The sequence below is a fragment of the Dermacentor variabilis genome, chromosome 3 (genome assembly GCF_050947875.1).
Source record: "Dermacentor variabilis isolate Ectoservices chromosome 3, ASM5094787v1, whole genome shotgun sequence".
NCBI classification, from domain to species: Eukaryota; Metazoa; Arthropoda; class Arachnida; order Ixodida; family Ixodidae; genus Dermacentor; species Dermacentor variabilis.
Window position 1 is genome coordinate 30,473,627 of NC_134570.1, and position 15,290 is coordinate 30,488,916.

General features: G+C 44.3%; 1 protein-coding gene across 15 annotated transcripts in view; it reads right to left on the reverse strand.

Annotated features, from left to right (window-relative positions):
* LOC142575352 (uncharacterized) overlaps window positions 1–15,290 on the reverse strand; it is a 219,151-nt gene that overhangs the window by 21,449 nt on the left and 182,412 nt on the right. For 8 of the 15 annotated variants that reach the window (XM_075684647.1, XM_075684646.1, XM_075684644.1 and 5 more), the window contains 6 exons: window positions 12,437–12,576; window positions 10,856–11,113; window positions 9,209–9,457; window positions 6,524–6,841; window positions 5,006–5,065; window positions 482–671 (listed from right to left, as the gene is read on the reverse strand). In XM_075684647.1, coding sequence (XP_075540762.1) covers window positions 482–671; window positions 5,006–5,065; window positions 6,524–6,841; window positions 9,209–9,457; window positions 10,856–11,113; window positions 12,437–12,511 — 1,150 coding nt within the window. In that variant the 5' untranslated portion in view covers window positions 12,512–12,576. The remainder of the gene's footprint in view (window positions 1–481; window positions 672–5,005; window positions 5,066–6,523; window positions 6,842–9,208; window positions 9,458–10,855; window positions 11,114–12,436; window positions 12,577–15,290) is intronic. The other 7 variants (XM_075684645.1, XM_075684650.1, XM_075684653.1 and 4 more) reach the window with 7 other exon arrangements.

Here is a 15,290-nt window from a genome sequence, read left to right on the forward strand (position 1 = left end):
CTTTTGGCATCATTCAGTTTGTACTCAAGTAGGTCTCAAAAATTTCTATTTGCACTCCAATAGTTACAGAAGACACAGGAACGTAAAAAAAATCACTTTATAAATATGTGGGGACCTGCGATCTTGGGCTCAGCCTGTAGCCCTTAAGAAAACCGAGACCACAAGCAGCTAAGGCTTAATCTTCCTCCTGCAGGGCCAGGCCAGCTGTGTCACCTGGGAATTCCAGGCATGAGCAGAGCTTGCACCGTGCCAGGCATCACAGGGAGCAGTTCTTACAGTAGCTGGGAAGAAGTGCCCCAGAGATTATCCCTACCCCAAACAACGGTGCTGAAAATCTTGATATAACTGACTCAGCTTGTTAAATTTACTATTATTCATCGGCTCTTTTTACTCTCTACTGTCCTGACGGCACTTGACACATTTTTGTGCAAACGTATATGGTAGAGTGTTCTCTGAACTCTGGCCCTGAGTTCAAACCAACCTAGAAGCTGTGCCTGGCTGATGACAGTGGGCTGCTGGCTGGAGATGATCTGAGGATTGTTCTGGGAAAGCTGCTTGAACTGGTTGGTGTTGATCACTTGAGCAGTGGTCATCTGGCCTGATCCCTGGGCATTTATTGTGTTGGCCATTAGCGGTGACTTTGGCTGCAGTGGTGTCTGCTGACTCATCACCTGTAAGTGGAGGCGACATTACAATCTAAGCAAACATACAATGCGACTACAAATTATTAACACACAAAATAATAATAAGACACTTCTGCATTCGCTAATATAGGTGTACCAACACATTTTTTCAGAGATGTGGAAACTGTACAAATGCTTCAAGCATGGATGACACCTAAAAGTATTAAAGTTTGGAAACGCTTATAAGGTACTTTATATTGGCCTTAAAGTTGGTTCTGAAATGCTGGACCTAGCCTCAGCGACATTATTGCGTGATCGTGAGACAAAAGATTTTCTTCACGTACTGTAGCAGTGAGGTTAGGTATGATGATATTTCTCATAAAAGAATAAACAGGAATGCTGCACATGTTTTTTCTGGCTGTGTTCATGTGTAGCAACCGTAAGCGGTCACAATAACAGAGCCAGCCGCTGTAGCGTGAGGTCACAATGCATCCATTCTTGGGTACCAAAACTGAAACAGGTCTGCAGAACCAAGCATTACAGTTAATTATTCAGGGCAATCTCGTACATGTGAGTATATTTTCAAAGGTTTGGAGGGCTAAGGCCTTCATTATCTGAAGGAAAAGAAAGAAGAAAATGTCGTGCCAGCACTCCTCTACCAATAATAAAGATCCACAACAAATGCTGGCAGATAAGAGAAAGACTGCACGTTTTGCTTGGAAAACCTTTTAGCTATTCTAGGTTAACCAAAGTTACAAAAAATCAGTTAGCTTAGAGATTGCTAATGATATTGATACCACTTGTTGCGCTCTGAAACCATCAAATGTGCACTAAACCACAGTTATGCCATTACTAAACCAGTAAGAAAATAACCCTTCTGAAAATGCCAATAGAATTTTCTATTGGTTCAACAGAGCAGTCTTATGGTTTCTACTATATGCAACTTATTGGAACTCTATGGGTTTTCTTTGGATTCTATTGGTACCAATAGGGTCCATAAGGTAACATATACTTGTTGCCTATAGGACCAATAGAGATTGCATTGGTACCAATAGGTGACAGCTATTTCTCACTTCTAAGATCGAGAGGCTCTTATTGGTATCAAGAAGGTCCAATGAGCTATGTGTTGTCTATTTGTTTCCCATTGGACCGATTTGTAAACATAAATATTATGGAGCTGAAGATTTACCTAGCAGACCAATTTCCCAAGATACTTCCCTGTACCACACAGAAAAGCATACGATAGAGCGGTGTTGGTTAATTACGGAACAGCACCGAGACTGTAGCAGTTTTGTTTAAGGTAAACTTGATTTGACAGCAGTCCCCACCACTTTGCTGGGCCAGTGGAGCCCACATATGCGCAGTTGTGTTGCTGGCATTCCAATAACGACTCTGCTATGCCAAATCATCCTAATCGGTGTGTAAGTGCAACGAGGCTGTGAAACTGTGCCTGACTGTGTGTCCATCGATGCACCATCGCTATGAAAATTACCGCACGATTAACAGGCGCTGGCAGTGGCAACTTGGGCTCCTCAATCATTTGTGGTTCTTTCCTGGGTTTTCCAGTGTCTGCTGGAATTTGTGTCGTCAATTTGCAATTGTTGTATGCAGTCCATAACCACACAGAAGCACCATTTTGGCAACCGTAAGGTGAATACAACAAGAACAGTCAGTCACACCAAACTTGAAGTAGAGCCGGCATGACCTATTCCTAACGCTTGCTACGATGTTACCTGCAAAAGCACGAAATGCATGCCGACTGACCATCGGATCCTCCTTGAACATGCTCACTGCCTCATCTGTTACGTACTACAAAAGTCCGTCCCGCAATGTCGATATATAGCACATGTTGTGATAGGCGATATGTTGACGTGACCTGACATGACTTTTATGAAAATAGACGCGGTGCCCTGATATAAGGAGCGATACTACCAAGTGTGTTACTGATAATTCCTGTGGTTCAAAGGAGCTGTGTGCTTTTTGTTTATTTCTTGCTGTCTCTCTGAACATATCCGAACTTCCAAGGCTGTTCTAAGCCTGTGCTAGTAGTTTCTCGCTTAGTTCTGCCACAGTCCAGTGTAATGTTGAACTTTTTATGCCTGCCTAAGTTCTTCATTTGTGGTTATTTTTGCACACATTTTGGGTAAGTACCGTCCTGCAAAGTGCAAATAAAGAACGTTAAGCTTAACCGTGGAGTAAATGTTCGTATCATGCTAGCATCCGTGGGTCACCTTATGGTGCAAGCCAATAGCAGATTGGACCAATATGCATACATGGACTAATAGGCTGATTGAAGCAATACACTTATAGGACCAATGCACATATACAACCACTACACCTATAGAACAAATACACACATATTGCCAATACAATTTTAGCAACAATATGTTGAGTAATATAATATGCTATTGGTTTTTCTTTTGAACTTTTTTGCTAGGCAACAGAACACGACAAGCAAGACAATTTCCCCTAAACAACTTACATTTCTGCATTTTCATTCAACTAAATGTAACGAGCTTAATGCCAGAGCTGCAAAGCATACAAGTATCACACAAGCATCAGGGATAACCGTAAGGCAACAGGGAACACATGGGAAGAGAAGCAAAATGGGATGGCAAAATAAAAATGGTTGAACCTTGGTACAATGAAGTCACATTGAACATGAAATACCTTTTACATGCAATATTTGTTGTAAAGGCAAAAAGCCAACGTTCACAATAAAAATATGGCGATCAAGGTGCAAGCCGATACTAGCAAAGAAAATTGCGATAAAGTCTATGCAAAATCAATGAAAGTATGGTGCCTCCCGTCGGCCAGTAAAGGGCCTCCTGTAGATTTCGATAGCCCTCCGGTGGCATGCCATGCCAATGTGAGGCACCTGAAAAATGCTAAATTACAAATGTCTGTTTTGCACCTTCAAAATGCAACGATGCGACCAGTGATAACATGGTAATGGCATGTTCACTTGCCAACTGCTGGTCAGCTAAGTGAAACCGATTGTGAAAACATGCATGTGAGTGCAGAATACGCAGCTTTGAGTTGCTCTTGCTGAGTAGTTGATATTTAGAATACATATTTTGAGCGTACAAATATTCGCTTTGCTCTAAGTGGTACTGTCTCAGATCTGGTATTTTCGGTTTCATTATACAGTAAAACCTCATTAATTCGGATTTTGCGGGACCAAAAGAATGTCCTAATTAACCAAATGTGGGATTATCGAGGGTATCAAGAAAACAATAAATGAATGCTTACTACACCAACATGCTATTATGTACTGAATGAATGAGCAAACCCCGTTTCTATTTTGCACAAAAGCAGTGTGGAATCTGCAATACTAATCATCTCATGATTGATTGGCTCTCACAGCGGTGAAGGCCTCACAACTTCCTTCGCAGAGCAGCCGTGACGCATGCCTTCATCTAAGACACACTTTTCACTACTGTGCACACATCCTGATTATTGTTTCACCAGTGGGCTGGTCACCAGTGATGTAGCTGATGTAGCCAGAGCTCTTCATCCTCAACAGCTTTGCACCGAGAGAAAAATTTCACCGATGAATACAATACTCCCCAATACAAAATTTGAGCGCAGCTCTATGCGCGTTTTCATTTCCCAATATACTATATTTGCACGATTCTAAAGTGCACTTTTTTAAATAAAAGGTGCGTTCAAATTCTTTGCCGCAACTGCTGCAGAAGAAAACACGGCCGCTAGCAACGCGATCATGGATGGCAATCTTGCAGTTCTGAAGACATGCGGCTGATGTGCACCCCAATTCATAATGAAACTGCCGTTTGCCACAACTACTGTGGACAAAGCTGTGGGGCTATTGACACATTCATGAATGGCCGCTATGCAGTTATGAAGGCACGCAGTCAACGCAGTGTTATGTGCTGCAGTAAACACAAGAACAAAGGCTTTAAAGGCACAAATGGGCACGAAGCATTGTGGTGTTGCAGTCATTCACATACAATTGCAATGCAGACTTTTTCACTTTGTTTTAGATGGACGCTAGCACCATTCTTGCTCTTTTGTTATGCACATTTGCGGTACTCCATGCTAGCCAAGCCCCGAGAGTTGTCCAAATTAATCGATGTGCGGCCAAATATGTCAGAATTAACGAGACCTTTATTGCATTAAATAATGCACACGCCTGTCAAAATCAGAGGACAAGTTCGAATTATCCGATTTTCTGAGTTAATGAGGGTCGAATTAAAGAGGTTTTACTGTACAGCACTCACAAGACAAAACAAGGCCAACCAACTTTTTTATTTACTTTGCAATATACAATATTTCCTTATATCTGTCTTCATTATAGCAAGGTCCAACTGTAAATGTATAATAATATAGTAACAAAAACAAAAGTGTCACTAAGGGCTGACCTGAGCATAAGAGGTAGGGGTGTGTACCTTCTGGGACATCAAGGAAGCATGCTTTACCATCTGGATGCATGGGGAAAGAAGAGGAACAAACACAATAGGAATATGTACAGCAGGGCCAACCAAAAGGGGAGACAGGCATAACACAACAGACACCCCTTGTGAGGAGCAGTGCCAATCGGGATGGAAGCAAAAAAATCAGCATGCCAGGGACACCCGTTACACAACACAGAGAGCAAGCGTTTACCCAGAAGTGATAGGGTCACTGGTAAGAAGGACAGGGATGTGTGCTTGTCTGGCCACATTGCAGAAATGCAAGACCAGATTACAGGAGAGAAAGTGTGTGCTTATCTGGTCTGAGAAATAAATTCCATGAGAACTTAGCTTGCACTAATAAAGTCTTAGGTTTTACGCACCCAAAGTTAGGGGGGCACAAACTGCCTAGAGTACAAAAGCGAAATGGCATACTAAAGAATGCAAGCGGGGCACAGAACTTTGGGTACGTTATCTCTAAAACTCCCTTATGATTTTTAGCTGAAACCCCTTCTAAAAAAAAGTATCCAGAAGACTTAAGTTACTTTAGCTCATTAGCATTTCTTTTCTCAATGACGCCATTGAACTAGTCCTCTTGGAATGTTCAAGATGATAAATTCTTACATATAAAACAAAGGGAAAAGTTATTTGTGACAGGAGCACCTCAGCTTGGTGCGTCATTAATAACTCCAAATAATGGTGTGGTACACTTGCCATGTCAGCAATAGGAGGGTTGGTACTTATGAACCACGGGCACTTACTCGATATTCTACAGTGAAGTATACATCTTCACTCGCTACATGCAAAACATATGTAACTATCAACCATGCTGTAGTGCTACCTGCTACATCACGTGCATGTTCTGTTTACTATGTGTTTGCAATGCTCTCAGTTACAAGTAACACACAAACAAAAAGAAAGTGAATCCCTTGGTGCGGAAATCTGGAACATTTCGATGTTTGATCTTAAAGGTGGGTCCCTCAAGAAGCACTTCGTTTGCACAATAATGATTAGGTCAGGCTTACAGTGCTGTAAACCGGTCGACTAAATTAAGACTCAGAGGACTGCTCTGAATTACGCAATGATTGAATTGATGAATTTCTTCATAAACAAAGCAAAAGGTAATCAATAATTATGTAGGTGAGCAAAAAGAAGACAGCGCTCTGTGACAGACCACGGTGACAGTGTGCCACTGTACAATTACAGGTAAAACACGCATGCAGTGCTTAAAGTCTCAAAGTCTCCCTCTGTTCGAGGAGGGGCTCCCATGCATACATGGGCTGCTTGTATGTACGACGTACATCTGCGTGTGCATACATATGCAGATGTGTATGATGTATGTATTGCTAATTGCCAGGCAAGGAGAGGCCAGGACATTCCCGAAATTTTTGGTGAGAGAGCCCAGCTCTCCTGAGCCTTCCCTGACTTTAAGCCCTGCATGAATGCAGACAAAATTGGCAGCACAAAACGAAACAAGTCTTGTCGAACCTGTTGCTGATGTTGCCACATTGAAACCGGATGCTCGTGGATTCCGAAGCAACTTACGAAAGGCTTGGCCTTGTTAGCATCCATCTGCTTGGCCTGATTGGCAGCTGGGAGGATGCTCTGGCTCGAGATGAGTCCCAGAGGGTTGATGACCAGCGTCTGCTGGCTTGTGCTGGTGGATGGCAGTTGATAGCCACCGTGGCCCATGACCGTGGTGCCCTTGTGGATCATCTGACCGGTAGGAAGGCAGGGTTTGCCAGCAGCACTCATCATGTGGCAGTTGGTGGTCACCAGTGTTGGTGCGCTGCTGATGGTCACCCCCTGGAAACCAAAGAAGAGCCAGAAATGCAAAAGCTTTAGCATACAACATGTACTACAGGCCTTAATGAGACTTTATGAACAGTTTGAGTATATGCGTGCATCTGTAAATATTTGTGCCGTTTACGTGATCCCTGCGTACATATATATTAACTTTTTACCAAGCACCAGTACCAGTATTCTAGGCCATCAGCTAGGCAAACTTCACACTAAAGTACTAAGTCAGTTTAGTATTTTTCATAACACTATTTTCCTAGTTTCAAGGCAACAGGCTTGCTATTAGAAGAAAAAATGAAAATCAAAGTTCCATGTACTGAATTTCTCACTGAAACCTATGTGCCGGTACATCAGTTTGATGTAAAGAATATTCAAGCATTCTTTCATATGTGGGCCTTTTGTGGCTCAGTACAACTTCACGTTCATTCTTTGGCTATATTAGGGCACAATGTAGTCGACTTTCATCAATGAAAAATTAACTATGCCCCTCGTTGACATCAATGACGTCATGGCGAGCGGGTGCAGGAACTTCAAGGCGGCATCACCACCAATCTCGTTCTTGCATCCTTTCTGGTTTACCAAGCCTGTCTCATGGTCAGAGGGGCTTTTCTAGCATTGTAAAATGGTAATTTAGTAATGCAGCTCAACTTACTTTTCTTTAGTCTCTCAGCATTTTTCTCGCTCCAATGCATGCATTTATACACACAAGTAACACACAGACACATGCAGTAGCAGACCATCTCAAACAGCTTTGTCCTCAGAGCCTTTCACATGTACCAATTATATTTACTTATTTTTGCTGATGTTTGCTCCCACCATTTAGCCTTCTTCAATGAGTCACTCTTCCCGCAGTTTCAACAATCCCAGCACAAAAATTGTCAAGAATCCCTGAACACGCACACACAGCAACGCACACACATAAAAGCAGACAAAGGCAGTAATGCACACGAGTCACAAATTAACATACATAGCTTTAGAAGAAAAATTCTGAAGGGCCACGCAAAGGAGCACTTGAGGCTGAACAGTACAGCTGTAGGCAGGAATGCGTGTCTCCTCTGTTTAACATACTTTATGCAAGATTACCTCCGATTCCAAGCTGACACGCCTTGATGACAATTGCACTTTCATGAACATTTCGCAGAGAAATGCTGAATGGACTAGCCATAGCATATTGAATGGAAATACATGATTCCATTAATGGCCATTTGTTGTCATCCTAACGATTTTGGAGCAGCTCACTATTTCACTGTACTGTGCAGCCAGGAAATTCACAGAAAGGACAAAGAAGAGGCAATACGGTAGTTTGTCCTCTTTTTTATCATTTCTGTAAATTCAGGCTGTATGCAACGGCAATCATTAACCAACAAGTAATAAAGACGAAAGTGTCGCCTCGCTATCTCCACAGGCTCAAATTGAGAGCATAAATGTAGTCCATGTGAGATTGTAAACTGTAAGCAAGACCGGAACTTTTGGCAGTGACAAGAAACCTGTCATGGCTCTGAGGCGCAGCTAGGAGACTGGCTACGAGAAAATTTGTGTCAAATCTTTTATTAAAAGATTTTGATACAGTTCACTTTCTTCTCTGTCAGTTTCTGCTTTCAGATTTGCGCGGTGTAGGCCATACATAACGGCAACTAGAACTAAGGGAAATAGCATGTAGCGGCTGTCAATGTAAAGCAAAACTAGGTGGTAGCAGCCATGCAAGACTTCAAGCAATTGAATTCATAGATGCACATGCATGCCTTGTATTGCACGCTGCCTGCATGTTTCCTTTGCTGTTGTGCCAGCTGGCGACATGCGTGTGCCGCTTAAGACTGTACTGGCCACGGTATCAATTTTGGACTTCGTACACTTTTCTAATGCATTCCAGAAACATCATAACAAACAGCACCTAAATTGGCGACTATTGAATGTGTATTCAATTCAGTGTACAACTATCTTTATTTGTCATACCCTCAGGGCCAGAGGAACTACAGAAAGGAGTGGTAGTAAATGCATGACAAACAACACAGTGCAATAAATACAATCTAAGAAACATCATGCTTATACGATATCAGCTACTGTGCCACAAGAATAATCCAAATGGCAAGAGTTCCTGGTTATAGTATAATGGTAGCTAGATCTCACAAAAGAGAGCGCTATCATTATTACCTACCATATCCATGAGAAGGTTGTTTCGATCAATGCCCAAGCCAAAGAAAAAAATAGAGACTGGGAAAGATACTCTGCAAGACATGGCTCTGTCCCCTACATTATAATGTGGTGATCTACATGGTAAAAATAAAAAAAAGTCTTGAATACAAAATGAAACATCTGACATACTGCAGACAACATGTACAAATACAGCTCCAGAAAATGCATCCTGGTACGCACCTTGCCTCCTGGGTTCACACTTGCGATGGACACGGCTGGGATGATCGTGGTCGTCCCGTGCGGTCCCCCTGCCCCACCCTGCTTAGTGTGGTCCATGTGGGCCTTGCTCTGCAGCTGCAAGTTCAGGCCCTGCAGGGCCCCCATGCTGTGCTGCTGTATGGCGAGGTTGCCTGGCAAAAGCATCTGCTGCTGGGTCGAGTAGAGTTGCGGCAGGTAGTGGTTAGGTAGTGACTGCTGGATCACCTGCACCTGCACATACCAAACAGAGGCCTTCATTAGAGAACCTGCTCCACACAAGTATCACTGCACGTAAATGAGCGTGAATGCGACAATCAGCCATTTTCGTGAGTGCGAGGCATGCTGGGATAGATGTCACTCTGTGAGGCACATACTGGCTTCATTTCTAATGTGTGGCTTATTTCACCACGTCGTACATGACTGTGGACGCAGAAGCCATCGATGCAAATAGCAATATGAAACATGCACCACCATACATTCCACAGAAATCAATAGTGCTCAAGTAGATTCAAGAATGTAAAACACTGGTCACATCATACATGTGATTAGTTCGATAAGTATTCTCAGCTTTAAATTTCTAACAATGGTCACAAAACTTGCTATACTGTAGTATGTCATGTGTGAGACCGATAATTCAATAATAGCAAGAAATTGGCAGAGCAGTCATTTGGAATATGTAAAATGATGATGCATAGCAATATTCACTCAAGGTGCATGCAATACAATTGAAGAAACAGGCAAACAAGCTATTACGAAATGCTCATGACATAAAAAATTACAAGAAACAATGGATGGCGCATGCCAAAATTATGGACTTTTCTACCTCTGTCAACTTAAGAAATGAAACACTAGCTTTTGTCCTTACTGTAGCAGAATGTTTTTTGGATAACAGTATGTAGCCTTTTTTTTGAAACACTGTGCAATGAACTCTTTTTGCATTGTACTAGCCATCCGCCCTGCTTGCCAGTGCATGCGCTTGTAAGCATCTGCCAATATGCCAGCATGGCTTATCGTCACTCAACACTATAACCTTGCAGGACTAGCACCCAAGCTCCTTCACGGACCATTCTTGCTCTGCACTAAAGACATGTTCTTGAAACAGCTAACTTCCTTGGTACTGCACCCATCAAACATAATATACTATTATAGGTCGGCGAACTCATTCGTAAGTCGACTAGCTTGGACAGTAACCAGTGAGCCTGCGTCCAAATGAGTCTGCTTTTGGCGTGTTTGAGATTAAGTAAGCCCGGTTGAGTCCGATTTTAATGATTCTGAGTCCGACTAAGGCCTAAGTTAAACATATATTTTTGAATGCCACCTGAGCAAGTTCTGTTTACCTCGCCAACCTATGCACACTACAGAGAGAACACATTCTGTGCCTTAAAATAGCAGTTGCACAATTGGAAGAAATCCAAACCTGCTCCTAAGTTACACAACCCACCCAAGATAAGGGCAACTGCACTACCAGTAGAGCCAACTAAGATGCTAGTAGACAACAAATTAAGCTATTCGATAACTGGAAGACCCTGAATAGCTTGAAACAATACACCAGCCAAATGTGTACTGCAGGAATTCACAAGATGGAGACAATGGGCATAATATGATATCACAATAGTGGCAGCCACTTACGGGCTGCAACTGTGACTGGGTCATGCTCTGGATCGCCTGTTGGGGGATGACAGTGCATGTCGACGAGTGCGGGGGCATGGGGCCACCGATGGGTGACTGTGGTTGCTGAGGCTGCAGGTGGGCGCTAGTGGTCATGGTGACCTGGTTGGGAACCTGGGTCACGGCCACAGAGGTGGGCGATGCCAGGTTGGGCTGTGAACTGACCACAACCTGTTGTGGCTGCTGCTGCTGAGTCTGTTGCTGCTGCTGTTGTTGCTGCTGTGGCAAATATTACGAGGCAGACTTCTACAAACCGCAAAATAAAGAGTCGTAAACACATGCAGACAAAAACAGGCACTAGTGACATTCAAGCTCTAATGGAGGAAGTACAGTGGACAAAAGAAAAAAGACGTAATCATATGATGTGCAAAAGTCATCATCATGTCACCAAACAATCTTCACGTTGACTTTTCATCTAGTAAGGCACTTCAATGCAACACTTTCTAATGGTCTTGATCTTCAAATTGCAAGCAAAGTAAATAATATAGTGGTGTAATGATAATCACACCTGGCTCTATCAACTGCCATATTGGCTTCATTATTAGACTTTTGGGGATTCATGCTTAATACTATGCATGGTGTGAAATGAAATGGTGTGTTAGCAGGTTGTGCACGAGCACACCATGAATTACAAGTTCATTGGAGAAAATGACATTCTCTAAAGGCTTGTACTCATAGCAGTGGCTCTGCTTAGCGTCCCACTGGAATATTCTGGCGGTCAAGCCAGGTGTGCGAGATAAATATTCCCAAGCTAGTCTGAAAAATGGGAAAAACCGTGCTTATTGGCGCCATTTAGTCATGGTGTCGTTCTGCAGGCGACTACATGAAGTTGTCTCTCTCTCTCTCTTGTGGAAGTTTTTTCACACTCAAGAGTACTGTAGACAACTGCACCACCAAACTCGGCAACATTTGGTCCGACAAAGTCTGGCACGGAGAGTATAGCGACTACTGATCACACACACACACCTTAGTAGCAACATACAAGATAAGCTTTCAAGCATGCTGTCATTTGTCAGAATGTAGATTAACCCACACTACAGATATATTTTATGAGAGTTACAAAAGATCTACTACTGCTTGATAAGCGTTGAGCTTATGGTATTAAACTATCTTAGGGTATTAAACGCTTAAGGGGGGCTATGACATGCAGCCTAATGAATGTACCTAGTAAATGAAAGACGAATGTGCGAGCTTCCATGCACATTTTTGTAAGGTTCTGCGAGTGCTTGAATTCTTTCCCTGCAAGATGACAATTTAGCACAGGATGCCATAAAAGTTGCCAGACAAACAAAAGCACAGTGCTATCTGCCATTCACAACCAGCACAATGTAACAATTCTATCTTGCTGACATTATTCCCACCTTATCATACACCTTTCTGCACTGCTGTCAGAGTCAGGTGATCACGCAAGCAAGGTGCTGCTCGAACCATTGATGAAGTGCAAAAATGAATAAAATTGAACTAGAATAGTTACATCAGTCAATCCTCAGCAGTTTCATTATTTTCAAGTTTTATGTATTGTTATTTCAACACAAGACCAACCTGCTGGGCATTCATGGGTGAGCTTACGGCAGGCGGTGGTGCGGGCGGTGGCATGGCAGTCTGCGTGGAAACCATGATCCCGTTGGGTGCAGCAGGCCTGCCTCCTCTTCACTAATTCACCGCTACCATCTTCACACGCTCTGTTGGGCAGCCGAAATGAGAGGTAACTACGCATTATTAACAATGACCAGGATGGGATGCTATATGTAAAAGAACTATTCCTTAAACAAAGTGCTAACACAGAACTCTCGTGACCTTTATAAAGGCTCCACAAGCAATCTATAGCTCGTGAGCATTCCTCATGTGCCATGTCGCTAATAATAAAGATGTCACAAAGCATGGCCAAACCCTGCGTGTTAAATAGGCACGTTAAATTTTGATCCTCCAGTCTACCACAAAGCAAAGCATGTGCTGGATTGTTGTGAATTCAATAGCAGTTTTAAAAAAATGAAGTTCTCCCAGCTTTGCTTTCCTTTACTATTCAGTAACGCACGATTTATAAAAGTGTTTACACTTCGTAACATACATGCTGTGAAGGGTGGAAGATGAGGCAAGTATGTTCAGCTAATGCTCAAAGTTAAGAATGGCAAGTGACGGGGACGAGTGCCAACTTTGTGCATGTTGTGTCGTGCCATTCCTAACCTTGAGCTATGTACGAACTAGGCCAGCAGAGAGTTTTAATCAACTAATGCTGCCAAGCTTCTGGCTTCACCCGAGATGTTAGAGATAAGTGCTCACATCAAACAACCAACGAGACAAGCTGAAACTTGCCAATGAATGTTCACTAAAAAATGACAATGCCGCATCACACTGTTGGTTGTCAGCGCAACAAAGTGCCAAAAAGAAAGAAAAAAATTCACGAGAAACGTGCTTGGCAAAAGACCGCGCAGGGCAGCGCTCGTGCACTGTGGAACAGCTGTGCTTGCACTCACGCACCAAAAAGGCGCGTGGTGAAAATAAAAGAAGGAAATGCTCATCCGCGCCAATCCGCACTCGCGACAGCCAGCATCGATCGACGGACCAACAACCAATCGCTTCCTCGTCGCCATACTGGCGCCTAGCGCGACACAGCACGGTAGCTATTTGGCGATTTCGTTTGCCAGCACCGTCCCTTTATTTCGGCTGGTGCCGGGGCCCGTACGTAGGCGACTCATCGCCATGCTGACACCGCGACGTCGCATTCGTAAATGTCAGTACTTGCCGCGGCGACGTGGTCACGCGGCTCGAACTTCGTCGATGGTCGGTAGGTAGTTCACGCAGCCAGCGATCCTCGGGTCGGGCGGGCGGCGCGCGTGGTTCTTCTTCCCGTAGTTCGTCGGCGACGCAAAACAGAAAAAAAGAAAAAAAGCAGAGCTCCGACAGCGCTCGCTCATTCCTCGTCCCAAGTGGAAAAAAAATACAAGCAAGCCGCGCGGTGTTCGATTCGTCGTGCAAGCCAAGCAACGCCGAGAAGAGGGGAAAAGAATGAGGGGGGAGGCAAGGGGGGAGGCAACCTATGTGGAAACGCCAGGCTACCCGGCTGTACGCCGTGCCGCTCGGATGAAGTAGGTAGGGTCACATGAAGGAAGAGAGAAGGAAAGATAAGCTTGAAGAGGGAGTGGGGAGGAAAGAAGGGCTAGACAAAGAGCGCAGACGCGCACCACCTCCTCTACGCGTAGCGCCGCAAATTAAAGAGAGCCCCATGCCGCCCCGAGCGAGCCACGTCGGCCGAGCGGGGTGGGAGCGAATGGATTTTTCGCTCCGCCCACAACTGCGGCGGAGAGGAGGTTGAGCCCAATAGCAAAGCGGCCTCCTTTGTGCACTTTTCTTTTTCTGTTCGCATCGCTGCTCTTTCTCCCTTTGTATGTATTTTTTGTGTTTCCTTCGCCCTCCAACTTTGCCTGCAGCAGTCTTTTCTTCCACCACTCTCTCCAACGCAGTCCCTCTCTGCTCAAACTTTCATCTATCTATCCACCAATCCATCTTTCTTTCCTCCTCCACCTCAGAGTTTATCTCCAGCTCTTTCGTCTTACTCTTTCTCCCTCTCTTTCCTCTTTTTTTCTTTTCGCAAAAGCACCCCGCACTTCCCGTGCTTGGATTGGCTTCGCTTCATCCGCTTCTTCTGGCTTCGCGCAGCGCCCAGCACAAACACCGCCATCTGGCAGCGCTAAATTTTTCCTTTCCAAGCCCCTTCCGCTCATCGCGCGTTCCTTTCCTCATATATATATATTTTTTTCTATACATTTTGTTTAATTATTTAATTCCGGCAAAAAATTATGTGCGTTTCCTTGCCGCCTCCCAACCCCCACTGCGAGGGGCTGCATGGAGTTCGATATTTATGTTGGCCTTCTCTTGCCTATCATTCGTCGCATCTTTACGTTGTTCTTCGCCGAAATTCGTGCGGGATTTAACGGCCTGCTAATGACGTTAATGACTCCGGCAGAACCCGGCATCTGGTTCGCAGAGCTATCTGCATACATGATGGCTGATGGGAACGCATTGGTGATGCCCTCTTCAATTCTGGACTTTTCTTTCGTTTTTCTGCTTGCGGTTTTTTCCTTGCCAGAGCCCTCCCTCCTCGTACTATTTTCGACAACCATCGCGCTACTCAACCGCGTACAATTTCTTTACATTTCCTTAATTGTTGATGAGGCTGTGGATCAGTGGCGTAGCAACAGGGGGGGCCGGGGGGCCGTGGGCCCCGGGTGCAAGGGGCCAGAGAGGGGGGGGGGGTGTCATATGCGTCTGAAGACACCCCTCTTTCCGCCAGCTACACCCGGGGAGGGGGGTGACAGAAGACCTATGGGCCCCGGGTGCCAGACGACCTAGCTACGCCACTGCTGTGGATACTTGAGACCGGAAACTTATAACGATG